The sequence below is a fragment of the Aethalodelphis obliquidens genome, unplaced genomic scaffold (assembly GCF_003676395.1).
Source record: "Aethalodelphis obliquidens isolate GAN/ISIS:26980383/991018 unplaced genomic scaffold, ASM367639v1 scaffold12, whole genome shotgun sequence".
Lineage (NCBI taxonomy): Eukaryota > Metazoa > Chordata > Mammalia > Artiodactyla > Delphinidae > Aethalodelphis > Aethalodelphis obliquidens.
The window spans coordinates 23,317,662-23,332,387 of NW_020837956.1; the positions used below are offsets into that span (position 1 = coordinate 23,317,662).

The 14,726-nt window shown below is 41.5% G+C and overlaps 2 protein-coding genes across 2 annotated transcripts in view; both read right to left on the reverse strand.

Moving 5' to 3' along the window:
- Positions 1 to 3,267, reverse strand: part of DRC1 (dynein regulatory complex subunit 1) — a 45,880-nt gene extending 42,613 nt beyond the window's left edge. Inside the window, exon 1 of the mRNA XM_027113633.1 lies at positions 3,098 to 3,267. Coding sequence (XP_026969434.1) covers positions 3,098 to 3,246 — 149 coding nt within the window. The 5' untranslated portion in view covers positions 3,247 to 3,267. The remainder of the gene's footprint in view (positions 1 to 3,097) is intronic.
- A 3,475-nt stretch (positions 3,268 to 6,742) lies between these two features.
- Positions 6,743 to 14,726, reverse strand: part of SELENOI (selenoprotein I) — a 44,518-nt gene continuing 36,534 nt past the window's right edge. Inside the window, exon 10 of the mRNA XM_027113634.1 lies at positions 6,743 to 13,416. Within this exon, the coding sequence (XP_026969435.1) occupies positions 13,318 to 13,416 (99 nt within the window). The 3' untranslated portion in view covers positions 6,743 to 13,317. The remainder of the gene's footprint in view (positions 13,417 to 14,726) is intronic.

Genomic DNA, 14,726 nt, shown 5'->3' on the forward strand with positions numbered 1-14,726 from the left:
CTTCTATTCTGTCATTCTATACACAACTCATTCTCTAAGTCTTGCGAATTCATTCCTTTGGGAACATTTCTTCATATGCTTTTTTCTTCCTTTTTTTCCCCAAAACACATGTAATTTTTCTTTTGGCCACACTGTGGGATCTTAGTTCCCCAACCAGGGATCGAACCCAGGCCCTCGGCAGTGAAAGCGCAGAGTCCTAACCAGTAGACCACCAGGGAATTCCCTACATGTAATTTAAAAGTATTCATTGGGACTTCCCTGGTGGCGCAGTGGTTAAGAATCCACCTGCCAATGCAGGGGACACGGGTTTGAGCCCTGGTCCGGGAAGATCCCACATGCCATGGAGCAACTAAGCCCATGCGCCACAACTACTGAGCCTGCACTCTAGAGCCCGTGAGCCACAACTACTGAAGGCCCCGCGCCTAGAGCCCGAGCTCTGCAGCAAGAGAAGTCACCACAATGAGAAGGCTGCGCGCAGCAACGAAGACCCAATGCAGCCAAAAATAATTTTTAAAAACGTATATAAAAGTATTCATCCATTACTTCTTTCTCATTTTGTATTGTAAATTTTATTTTTATTTTTTAAAAATTACCGGCATGGTAATATAACAAAGTTCAATAAAAGAAAATGTTCATTGTCTGCTTTTCTTTTCAGGCTATTGTTATTATCTGTGTTTTAGAAATTACCTGCTCCAGGCGTCAAATTCATTAGGTACGCTACTACACCTCACTTAATTGTTTTTCTACCAGCCTCAACTGGCCATTCTATCTTATTCTCCTTGTCAGCGTTTCCTCTTCCATCAACTTCTAAATGCTGGGCTTTCTTAAGACTTAGCCATGAACACTTTTCTCATCCCTTTTTAATCCTCTTTCCCAGTGTAATTTAATTCATTCCTATTGTTTAAAATACAATCATAATGCTGCTGACTCTTTGCACTGGTCCCTCTAATCCAGATCTCTCCTGAGTTAAGACCCATACCCAACTGCCTAGTGGACATCTCAATTTTAATGTCTTACAAAATTTGACTTCCCTTAATATGGACAAAACCAAACCTTTGATTTTCAACTCCTGCCTTACCGCCCCCATCACTGTCTTTACCGTCTCAATAAAAGGTACTGCCATCTATCTACCCAGCTGTTCAAGCCATTCTAGCTTTTCCCCTGCGTTTCATCAGCATGTCCAATCAATCAGTAAATCCAGTCAATTTCAATTCCAAAATATGTCTGGAGTGTATCTGCTTTATCTCCAAACCACTGCCACTAACTAGTTCAGACCAACTGCATCTCTCACCTGGACAAATACAACTGCTTCCTAACTGGACTCCTTACTTTCACTTCTGGCTCCTCCAAACCATTCCCCAAAGAGCAACCAGAGTGATCTTAACATACTTAGAAATTTGAGAAATTCTCACACTAGGTCCTTGGCCTGTGGGTAAGAGCTATCACCATGTGGAAGGTCAAATGGACACTCCGAAACTTCACCCGAGTGCATGAAAAAGCAGTATTGTCAACTGGGGGAGATGGTGGGGATTAGTGTCACCCTTAGGGATCTCAAGGATTTGGGAGTGGTGGTGCCTATCAAATCTCCATTTAATTCACTGGTCTGGTCCCTGCAAAAACTGGATGGATCCAAGATAATGTCAATTACTGCAAGCTCAACCAAGCAGCAGTCCTGATCGCAGCTGATATGCAGGTCGGGTGTCTTTGCTACAGCAGGTTACTGTGGCCTTAGGGACATGGAATGTAGCCACTGATTGGGCCAAATGCATTATTTTCTACCTCAATCAGGAAAAAGGATCAGGAAGTTCACATTTACGTGGAACGGATAATGTATACTCACATAGGCCTCTCACTCACAGAGCCATGTTAACTCTCCTGATCTGTCAAAATATAGTCTGAATAGATCAGGACCATCTGAATATCCCACAGAACATCACATTGATCTATACATCAGGGTTGGCAAACATTGGCCTATGGGTCAAATCTGACCCACCTGTTTTTGTATGGCTCACAAGTGAAGAATGATTTTTACATTTTCAAATTTTTTTTTTAAGATCAAGATGAATAGGCAGAGCGCAGAGGATTTTTAGGGCACTGAAACTATTCTGTACAATACGGTAATGGTGGAAACATGTCATTATATATCTATCAAGATCCATCAGTTGTAGCAAATGTACCACTCTGGTGGGGAAGGTTGATAGTGGAGGAGGTTATACATGTGTAGGGCTAGGGGGTATATGGGAAATCTCTGTACTTTCCACTCAATTTTTCTGTGAACCTAAAACTTCTCTAAAGTATGAAATTTATTAATTTAGAAAAAAGATCTAAATATGAGGGATATTTTGTGACACATGAACATTATATGAAATTCAGATTTCAGTGTTCTTTAGTAAAGTTTTATTGGAACCCAGCCACATCACTTTAGGGCCCTTGTGTCCAAAGGCCAGCAGACAAGAAGAGAGGCACCATCTTGGCAGGGCAGCTGACTGTGACCAGCAGGACAAGGTATAAGTGCTGTCACACTGAGAGGGTGTTCAGGGGGTCACGCAGGTTCACCTTTGTACCCCCTTAAGACAAGGCCACTCCGTCTGTGCATGGACAGGTGCGGCAACCCCGGCCTGAGAACGGTGTGGTTATCAGCCTCAGAGCCTGCAGGAAAAGGGTGTCACACACCCAGATAAGCCACTGAGACCAGAAGAAGTGATAGCCGAGGTCCACTCCATAACTACTTGTGGAAGGAAGGCAGGCTGGGAGGAAGGAGGAAAGAAAGACCTCGGCGGGCAGGTCATGGAGCCCGCCTCTTCAGGGTATGGCCCACAGTGCCTGGCGCAGCAGGCTCTCCATGAACATGCTGGAGGGATTATGATTTCCGTCTTTGACTTTACTAGTGTGTTCAATGTTTTAATATCCCATGCCTTGTTTGAACCTTCTGGTAGAAATGTTTTCTATCTTATCAAGAAACAAGGCCGGCTCACACGTAGGGCACGCCGCCCCCTCACCGCAGGGGCTCCGGCCCGGAGAAGCCACCCCCTCATCCCCGCACCGCGTCACCGCACCCTGGGCGCTCCTTGGCGGGACCCGCCCAAACCCAGCTCACCGCCTCCGAGCTTCCAGGCGCGCCGCGATGCGGAGGCGCCGGGCCTGGATCCGCTCCTGAGGGTTATCAGAATGTATCGAGGGCCCTACAATCGGAGTGGCTAAATTCTCCTTCTCCTCCAGGACCCTCAGGGATCCCGGCGGATTCATGGCAGGTGCCTCCCGCCCCCAGGCAGCTAGCTCTGCCTGGACCACCGCCGGACTACCGCCGGACTACCGCCTTGCTGCTAACAACAAGCCGTTGCTAACAACAAGCCGTTGCCAGGGGAAAAGTCACCTAATCCGCAGCTGGCGTGGTTGCGCGCGCATCCCCTCAGGCTCTGCCCACTGGTGTTCCGAAAGCTATATCCCAGCTTGGGGCTTTATTCCTTTCTCCTGCAATTCGAGTAATCCCCACGAAGGCCCGGGGGTATTAACGGAGGCTGGAAGATTTAAGAGCTGCACCAAGTTGTGATTCGTCACTTACTGACCCTGATGATTGATTCTTCATTCATCAAATAAATATTCCTCAAAATCATATTCATCAAATATAATCGAGTGCCTACTCTATGCCAATCACTGTGCTAGCGCTGAGGATACAAGCGTTGTCCTTTCCTCATGGAGCGGGTAGAATAGTACGATCGCTCGGAAAGTTTGAACTAAAGTATACTGTATCCATCTACTCGTCGTCCATTCATTTTTGAGCTCCCATTGATACTTTATGCATTCGGCCCCTATGTTCTCTAGAATATATCCATCAAGGAATTGTCTTCTGTAGCGGTTTTCAGTAGGGCTGAAACCTAGGACAATCCCACCATCACCACTCGCAATCACAAACTTAGGAAAAGGAGAGCAGAGGAAAATGGTACGGAAGGCAGGGGTTGGGGGGAGTGAAAGTTAAGTGCACAGAAGCACGATTAAACTTTTGAGGAGTCCCTTAAGAGGCACCATTTTGTGTGTGTGTGTCGCATTGCCAACGAAAAATTCATAGTGCTCTTACTGAGAATTAACATCCTTTCGAAAACAAGCTGGATAACATTTGGCAGAATCTTATCCCACTGGCCTGAGGTTAACTCGGGAAAGGGCACTGGAGTAGTAAGAAAATGCAGGTCCTAATCCTAGACCGGCCCTGCAACCTTAGGTATGCCACAACTTCTTGACCGTTTTCTCAGCTGTACTGCCTGCCTACTCAAATCACAGGCAATTGTGAGGCCAAAGAAGATAATCGCGTGGTGAGTAAGACCTACCCAGAGGCAAATGGAGTTTTCTTTTTTCTTTTTTGCTTTCTTCATGAGCTTTTACTGAGTGTTCTGGGGGCAAGGGAGAGGTCCAGCCGCATAGAAATGAGAGCGGGTGGGTCTCAAGATGAACTGCTGGACTCCGTGATGCTCTTGGAATAAGTCACATCTTTACGTAGCCGCTGGGGCGGGTCCTCTCTGGGTCTCTGGGGGTTCTGATTCCTCTCCCCACTTCAAGGGAGCCTCTTGGCCTTGGCTGCCCAGAGGAGCCTGGTCCAGGAGGGTCTCCAACTGCAGAGATGGGGTGACTGGGCCTGGGGCTGGGGCAAGATTTGGGAGCCAGATGCCGCTTGCGGGTGGGGGGCCGGGGGAAAGAGATCGAATAGAAGCTTTGGCCCTTCTGATTCTTGCTGGGGATGTAAGGCACCTTCCCCTCCACAGGCCATGCCTCACTCTTCCTTGGGGCCCTCCGGGGCTGGTATAGGGCATTGCTGTAGAGTGGATTCCCTGCGTCTCCGTTCCGGCAGCGGCGGCGGCCCCAGATCCGGGCGCCCAGAGCAAAAGCAGCCACGGCCACGGCCCCCGGTCACCAGCAGCGCGGAGAGTCCTGGGGGGGCTGTGGTGGTTTGTGGGCGGTCTGACTGGGGGCGGGGCACGGTGGGGGGAGGGCGGGGCTGGAGGTGGGATCGGAGTTTTCTTTTTTAAATTAATTTTTCCAAGTGTACAAGTGGTAGGGAGATTTAGGAGTGCCAAAATCTTGGAGCAGTCAAGAGTCCAACACCTGCCTGGATCCTTGTCCCATATCTAGCTGGGGTGAGGGGTCTGGAGGGCGGGGGAGGGGAACGAGTTTTCTTCGGGCCTCAATCTCTCTCCTTTAGTTGTGACCTCCAGCTTTAACCTTCCCTAGGGGCTGAGGAATCAGAGGCAAGATATAGTTCTGACCCCTAACTCCTCTAGGTCCCGGTTCATGTCTCCACCACCTGTGAGAAGAGACACAAGCACAAGCCTGTGTGCCCGTCTACGGCTGGGAGTAGGATGCCACGAGAAAGTCAGTGGGAATCGGCGGTCACACGAGAGATGGGAGAGAGAGCAAAGGTACCATAAAGACTCAGAGCGATCATAAGCTGCTTGGCCTAAAGCCAGACATTTTTTGTGATAAGGAATCTGACTCCCTTTTTTGCTGTTTGAGCTTTTAAGCCTCATGCCTTTTCTCCCCTTTGCTCCACATCTGGGCAGCTGACTTAAAAAAAAACAAAAACAAAAAACCCTGGGTGCTCTCTCCTTTGGTGGGAGGTTCTTACTGTGTGTGCTGGGTACCCTCATCCCGGCCCTACCTCCCAACCATAATACCCCAGGCCAGCCTCCTTTCCTGGCTCTCTCCAGACATTTCCCAGCCAGCTGGGAGGTCTTTGCTGCTGTCACAGACAGCCTCAATTATATAAATAACAAACCTTTTTCATAGGTGTGGAAAAAAAGACTCTCTCATTCACTGCTGGAAAGACACCCTTTAGGAAGACAGTGTGCCAGTAGCAACAGTTTAAATAAGCATATGCACTGAGTAGGCAATCCCACTTAAAAGAATTATCCTTGAGAGATAACAGGTCTAGGCTATAGCCCCATGGGGCCAAAATTACATCAGTAATTTTTAAAAGTTTATCAGTAGCTAAACCCAAGCTAGTTGCCCCTGCTGAGTGTCAGGCCGGTGCTAGGTGTTTGAGGTTTGCATTTAGAAGGGAAGGGATAACTGCTAGTGCGACCAAGAAGTTCAGAGAGCAGGGGATTAAGAGCACATTAAGCCAGGGAATTAGCCTGGGTTAAAATATGGGACATTTCCTCCCTCACCTTCTTTAAACCTGTTACAGAAGAAAATTTTAAATGCCCACTGCCAGAACTGGGAGATCAATTCTGATGTTAAAAAATAGGAAATATTCTCCTCAGAAGCCATGTTAGAAAATATGAGTTTTTATAAGAGCTTATGGTTTGTTCACATACTAAAGTTTAGGTGTGTTAAGTGTGGGTTATTAAGTTCTTGTGGAATTAGCCTGGGAAATTAACAGCATACATTAACAATCTTTCTATGGGAAGATGTTTTTGAGTATGAAACCACCACCTTACAAGCTAATATAAGTGTGATCCAGTTATTGTGAGAACAATAACTATTGCGCAGTACCCAGTTCGGGGAGAGTCAAGAGCAGTATATTATGAAAAGCTGTTACTGCCACGTTCCTAGTACTCTGCTCTCTGAAACAAGTCACAGGACTATAGAACACCCAGGAGCTGATCAAACAAAACAAAACCTTTTAATGTTTTGCTCTAAATTAACCAATGATTCTCTGAGACAAGGGACTGGACATTATTTTTCTCCCCATAGCTCCCCTCCCCTTTTACACCTGCCAAGGAAAAACAAAGACGACAATCTGAAAACAATTAAAGGATTTAAAAATCATTTTCTCTTTACTTTTATTACAATAAATATCAGTAACAGAATTAAACAATTTTAAGTTAAAACCTACTGCATTACTTTTGTGTTTCACAGCAGCAGAAATAAAACACAAATCCAGTTGAAAGGGCAAGGCTTCCAGAATCCAGTGGCAAGAAACAGTCAAGGTCTTGATTATCTGGGCTAGCAACAGGATCACCGATGACACAATACTAATGGTGAAATGCACCGTTGTACTCTATTTGCACATCGAATTATCTAAGACTTCACAACATTCCAGCTAAGGAATTTAAGCAAACTGTGAAGCCCCATTTCCCATAAGAGCTAGATTTTCCCCCCCATCAAGTCCAAGAGCACAACTGCTCCAGGGGCTGCCCTCTGGCCAGGAATGGGCCCATCATCATTCAGACCCAGAAGCCTCAACGCTGGTGGAAGCGACCATCTTTCTCAAAAGCTTTCTGGCTCACACAGTCCCTGGTGAAAGGGAAGGGGAAAGTGACGTTATGTCAAGGGCCTTTCTTGGGGACTTAGATGAATGGAAAGTAGGAAAGACTATGGCTCCGGATAAGGAAGAGGCTTCACAGAGTTATGGGCTACATGCAGGTTTAGTCAACATGAAGAAACAGTCCAGTGAAGGCTTACCATCTTGCTGATAATCAAGAGTAGACCGCATGTATATACGAATATATCATACATATATGTGCACAGAGAATATGTGTACATATTAAATACGCATATATACACACACCACACATAACCAGATAAAATAAATGCTACATTATTTGCTATGAACACAGCAAGTGCTAGACAGACCAGTTACTAACATGTTCAATTAAACTACTTGAAAGGGAAAATAAGACTTTGCGCTCCTTTCATCTTCTCTAACATATTCCACTTGTAGCAAACACATTCCAGTTACTTAAGTGGTATTGTTTCTAGGTACCTGAGAAGGGATGGAATCAGAATACTACAGAAAGCAACCTGCAACAGGACCAAGCTAAACAAATCAATAATTGATTCTGCCAGGATTCCTGCCGCCTATTCTTAGTCACAGGGCATGAAACCTTACTCAGAAAAGTATCGATTTCATTTCCTACAACTGGCTACAAACTTAATCTATTCTGTTAGATGGGAAGGGAAAGGGAGAAGGCAGGCAGCAGGGAGTTTACACCTCAGCAGTTGCCCGCTGCCTTCCCCTTTACCCACAGGAAATGCTACTTTAAAAAACAAAACTGAAATTTGGAGTTTAATACTGAATTCTGCTTTCTTGGCACATTCCAGAAAGAGGAAATGATTACACGTAGCTGGGTCTTTGTCTCCTGAATGGCTGCTCTAATGGGATAAGTTATATAAACAAAATAACCTACAAAAAATATTCATATTGTGGGCAGTCTTAATTAGTACTTATTAAACTAAGTCTGATCCTGAATGATACCAGTAATTCAAACAGATTCATAATGCAGCATTCACAGATCTCGTAAAATAAAACAGGATCCTCCTATAACCTGATTAGTAACATCAAGTACTAAACTCAACATGCTTCTGGCCAAGAACTTACTCTTCAGAGATTAAAAAGTGCTTCTCAAGAATATCAGAATCTAGAATTCATGGTAAATTGTCTGTTTCAATAAAAAGTCAGAATCAATTCCTATTCTAATTATTACCCATAGAAACTTCTCAAGAGAAGCCCTTAGCCTAAGAGCCACAAGGCATCCACAGCATTTAGCCACTCCTTGCATCTTCACTACGGTCTCTAATTACAATGTAGCATTAGGTACACCATGGCCATGATCCAATTCACATGCTTTCAAAATAACACTCCTCTGATTGAACCTAGCTTTCTAAGAATGATTCTATGGAGAACAAGACAATGTTAATGGCCTGTGGGAGACAATACTTCTGTTGTGTCCAAATGGACTCTCCTCAAGACAAGGCTTTGTTAAATTATTCTAGAATCACTCCATGTGCCATTTGCCAATTGTGGGGACCGGGCCTTTCTGACCAAATGCAACACAACCCCCTCACTCAGGCCACCTGTGAAAAAGGCTACAAACGGCAAAACTTCTTTTGCTACCCAAAATATTAGCTCATTTAAGATCTGTCTGTAAGAAGAGCAGGTCTCTGCTTAAAAACAATCAATCAGCTAGATTACTAACTCTTGCATTTTTATTAAAAAGGAAAGCATTACTAGCATGTTTAAAAGGTTACGTTTATTTTGCACTGTAGAAACCCTGGAAATAAATTAGCCAGTAAATCCAATTCCCATGGCTTCACACAAAGGAAGAAGTAAACACATTGCCACTTTCTCTGGAAAAGTTAGACAACCACGATTTACCATATACCCTAAAGTAACTGCCTGCCAATAAGTCAGTCATTTGCACCACTGTCAAACATGAAAAGTAAAATATACAAATCACATAGGTTACATAATTAATAAAGGAAAATCAGAAATTTACTTAAGCTTCCTAAAATGTACAGGGCATCTCGCTTTCAAGTTTCACAGTGATTAATTTAACACCATTTTACTGTTAAAATTGTCACTTAAAATGTACATGTCAAAGTGCTTCAAATGCAGCATACTAGTTAAAATTCTTCCTGGAAGGTTCAACTACTGGCAGCTCACTTAAGGTTATTCACCCACAGGGTGTTCAAGAATGGGCATGCTGCCTTACAAGGACACCTCATAGGACAAAGAAAATTCTAGTCTGACTTCACAAATTTCCTATAGAGTGCTCAGGCAAGTCCAGAACTGAGGTCAAGATAAAGGCCACTCTGAACGTAAGAATCAACACAATCAAAGATTTCTGTATCTGTTTTTGGCTTATTTGGGGACCCGACATCAAATGTTCTAGTCCGTCAGGTTTACTTTGTTCCCTCTGGCATGTTCCCAGTCCTTGACTAGTCAAGAGAGATAAGGCAATCGAGGAGATGTGAAAGTGGCGAGATCTAGGGGCGACAGAGCAAGTGGGCGTCTCTGTCCTAGACAGTGGCTAGTTAAAAACCCAGGTGAAGAATGAGCAGGACGAGTTACAAATAGGCTTCTTGTTAAAATATAAAGGGGGAAAGTAGCCTTTGATTCAAACACCTTCAGATTATCTTCTTATCCTCCATAACTTAGAGAATCAAAGTCTGCTTTGGAAAGCAAGGTACATTCCAAATGTTTTTGGACTGACTACAAAATAAAATAATTCTTTGCAAACTGAACACTTAGGAGTCTTTCAAATTCACATTTGAACTTGAAGTTAGTAGAGGAATGACTAAGTTGTGACACTTTTAAACTGTGCACTGCAGTAGGATCGGTGGGCACTAAAGTGATCTCTTCTTCCCCTTACAGTGGATACTATGCCTGCTTTCTCCTTTGCATGTTCCCCCAATGCCCAGGCTCTAGGTCATGACCACTATTCTTTTGGTAACTATTTAGAATTTGGGCAACCCTAGACATACACTCCTCTTCCCAACAGCTCTATATTTAAAAAAATGAAATGCTGGTAATAGTACTATAACATTCTAGGCCATAATCAGCATTGAACCTTCTTTTAAAAATTACAATTAAAAGTAATTTAACCATGATATTATTAAAATGCCAGGGGAGACTATTTAGTTCTTTATGTGGAAGTTATTCACTCTATAACCCTTAAGACTAGAACCCATAAACTATGTCTATTACACATTAAGGGAGGAATGTTGGTTAAATTGTGGCAATTTTAAACTGTACGTTACACTAGGATCATGAATGCTATTGAAGGATCATAAAAGGCAGCATTAACATACTCAGGTATTTTTTAAGATTTTTCTAATCCATGCCCCCCTCAAATATAGGGGAATTACTTTCTGACAAGCATAAAGGACATTTTTCATACCATAACCTGAAAAGAAACTTCTTACAGGTCTAGGTAATTTTGGTCAGAAGAAACACAAAGCAAACCTCTGGCCTGGCTAAGGCACTCTATTCTGAAATGTACAGAAAACATGCATGTATGACCAATCATGCCACTGCTCCCCAAAAGGCAGCTCAGCGTACGCTGGGAGAAAGGCTGGGGTGTGAACGCACTCCAAAATATCATGCATAAGCCTAAAAGATATTTTATACTTCGGAAATGTTATGATAATTGGCAATGATGTAAATTCACAAGAGCTCTTTGTAATGAAGTCCTGCTTCAGCTGCTGTATCACTACATAACAAATGGGGGCTTTCATGACGCACTTCAAGACAGCAGACCAAACCAAGAAAAAGGGTCAACAGTACACTGAAGATTCACAAGTCCACAGTATTCTGTAACAGTTAATTACTCACTTTTCATCTTTCATCTTCTTGACAGCCATCTTTCATCAAACGATGCCAATAAAACTGACTATAGCATAATTCTTAACCACCATTGGGAAATATGTTATAACGTATAGGCACAAAACAATTTTCAAATAAACCTGATGCAACAGAAAAAGAGCAGAAACACACTTTGAGGTAAAACAGCCCCGAAATTACAGGACATGACCCTATGCCAGAAGTAAAGGGTTTCTGTTGTTGTTGTTGTTGTTTTTACTATACTGTACGTGGTAAAGAAAGCCTGTGGTCCGCATCTGTCATTTTATAAATATTTATCAGTTCTTTTATAATAAGATTAACCTCATTTTTGTATACAAGGTCAACAAAACAATAAAATGATTAGCTCAGAACCTTAAAACAAAGCTTTGTTCCAGGCCCAAATTAACACTTTATCCAGTTCAATTTTACAGATGACACAGAACAAGGTATACAAAAAATAGTTACTTTTACTTAATTAGTTCATTCTCTGACCTCCATGACGGCACTTTATTAGCAAACATGAAATCACTACCCATATTTCCCTTCATCAATTTCTCACCTATTTTCAGTGTTCATTTTTGTCTCAGAGAAAGTCACCAAATATACCTCAACCTTTACAATTTTTTAAAATGAGTACAGAACCACGTGTTAGCTCCTTGATGCCTCATTTCTAATGACCTGAATGACAATGATTAGACTTTACACATTTAAAATCTGAAATATCAATTACATAGTTATTTTTACAAAGCAGACTAAAATCCAACAGAGGAATACACTATAATTAAATTTGACGATGGTCACATTCACAGATAAATAACGATTATGGATTTAATTACATATCAACACAGTGGTGCCTATTTTATCCAAGTGCAATCCATCCAAAAAAAAGGGTTTAAGATACACTCTTCATTCAAGCACAAACTCCATTCAGTGGAAAATAAAAGAAAATCAGCCAGTAAACTTCATCACCACCAAATTAAATGGAGACAAAATAAAAAGAGAAATAGAATATCCACATTCATGGAAAGGTGTGATCATAAAACAACCATATTAAAGTCAAAGAGATTTTTATGTTTGTCAGTAAACCTAAAAAATTACTCCAAGTCACATAAAGGGAGCACATACTCAGTAAGGCATATATATCAAAAATTTTCTTCAAGTGGGGAAGTGAGCAAGTTGGGGAAGAGAGAATTTCTATTTCCTTATCCTGTATGAAATAAAAAAACACAGCACTCTCTTCCACAGGAAAAGACAGAGGGAGAGAGGAAGGACAAATTAAATCAGAAAACTAATTTCATAGTGAGGTTCACAGTAGTAATTTCGTAGTGAGGTTCATGAGATTCCTAACTCCTAAGAAAATTTTTCTTATAAGGAAGTATATCTGTGTTCTTCACAAGTAACTACTGTAAGACTGGGACTGTCACATGCATTCATATGATCATAGTTCATAGGCACCAAGTCTCAGCAACTTGCAGCTGAGGGGGAAAAATGCCACATTTAAACAATGAGCCATGCCAATGAGTGAGCTGCAATTACAATCCATTCTCTACTAAGTCCCAAGAGAATATTTTTCTTTAAAAGAAAATTAAACCATTTATCAAGATCCGTTCCATAACAAAGAGAATCAGAATACTAGCGAATCTAAATATATATATATACACACATATATATATATATATTTTTTTCTTTTTTAGCTCTCTCAGCACATGAGGACAAAAGGCATTTCCATGGGAAAGAGAAACCAGTATTTGGCAACTGTATATTGTTTTGTAATCATTTGGCATGTCTTGCTGAAGGTGACTTGCTCTTATCTTTTCCCTATGTTGGATTTGGGCTATTGATAGCTTCCATAGCTAAAGACCTACTACTAGGTACCAAATATGAAAACATATTGGGTCTTCTGAATGTCATCAGTGTTCCTAAACAAATTTGGGGGTTTTAAAAATAAAAACCAAGGCATCTTTAACTCTGTATAAACCAAAACATTATGGACTCCTGAAGCTAAAATTACTAGGAACATTTTGCTGGTCTAATGTATATTATGTTTAACCAAAACATCACATGGCTTTATAAAAAACAAAATAAAAGAAGCTGGGAGTTAGTAGGTCCAAAATTCCACAAGTTCAGATCATACGTATCACTCCTGCTGTCCAAGTACCACACACACTGAGTTCCCATGTCTGGTAAGCAGATCAATTTAGTTCAATGGTGATGGATGAAATATTTACAAGCATCTTATTTACAGTACTTCTTTCTGTAGATTACAGGCCAATATTCTTTTCTTCCATTCCTAGTCAATCCGAGTTTGGTTTCCTCAATGAGAAGGGGTAAATCTGAAAATGGTTGCTCAGCTGCTTTACCTACAGAAAACCAGAACATGAGGCAATGACAAATACATACGTAATTTTTTTAAAAAAGCATACAGAATTCACCCTCTGGAGACAACAGTTTACTGGCATGGCAAAAATCATCAGAAATGAAGAGGTTTTTCTGGACTAGGTTTTTCTGGACTAGGTTTTTCTGCAGCTAGGACTATAGCTGCAGAGCTAGCTGGCTGAATGAGTACCAGAACTACCCTGGGAGAGTTAGGACTTAAACTTGGGTCTGCCCAACTCCAAAATCTAGTCTTTCCAGAACCCTCCAGACCACACAGCCTTACATTCAAATCTACTGAAAAATTATAGGGTTAGTTGACTTATAGTATCTATCAGATCAAATATTTACATATATGGTTAGAGGCAATGTTCACCTTCTTGTAACACTTGTAGGTAATCATTCCTAATCTGATGAAACAGTATAAAACTAGATCTGCAAATTTTTGACAGTTTAAGCCATATTAGTTAGGGTATCCCTCGTGGGTAGGAAAAAGCAAGGTAATGTGCCAGTTAGCAAATATGGTTTATTTAATCCTTCTTATTTCCATTTTTCTTCTTAATATTTACATTTCAATAGTTCAAGTGAATGTTTTTGTGTGGTCTAACAAGTTTTATCTTCTGGTCAGAAGTTGTAGAAGTGTTAAGAGAGCAGAAAGACAGACCAAAAAAAGATGCTCCTGGAATTTTTTTCAGTTCGCTTGAGCTTATATTTATTTTCCAGATTTTTAACGATGAAAATGTACTGCTTTTGTAATTTAAATGTGTTTTGGTTTGGTTGGGAGTGTGTATATGGTTTTCTAAAGATATGCTTCTGAGGGTTATAAAAAGTTAAAACAATTATGAAAGACACTGGTTGCTGTGCTCTACTTCATGCATATGACTGATGAAATATCAGAATAAAGGCCTCAGAGTGTTGATATAAAGCATATAACGTTAAATTTGCACAAACAAAAACATAAATGATTATGTCTTCATGTCACAATTCATAGACTTATCATGGTTTCTTTCACCTATTTTGTTCCAACAAATGTGGGCTACTTTGGGGAGAAACACTAAGGGAAGAAACATATGCAAGGTATAAGAAGTTGTTATCAAGCATGACAGGTGCCCCCGTTTTAAAAATATGTCTGACAATACAGAAGTAAAGACATTTTGTTTCTCAAACTGATTCACAGCAGGGTTCCTTTCAAAACAAACATACCAAATAGAAGTATTTTTAAAGCCACAGAAATATGAATATCCTATCACATGACCCGATTGCTATGAAATTATCCTCAGGAAAAAAGCAAATGAAG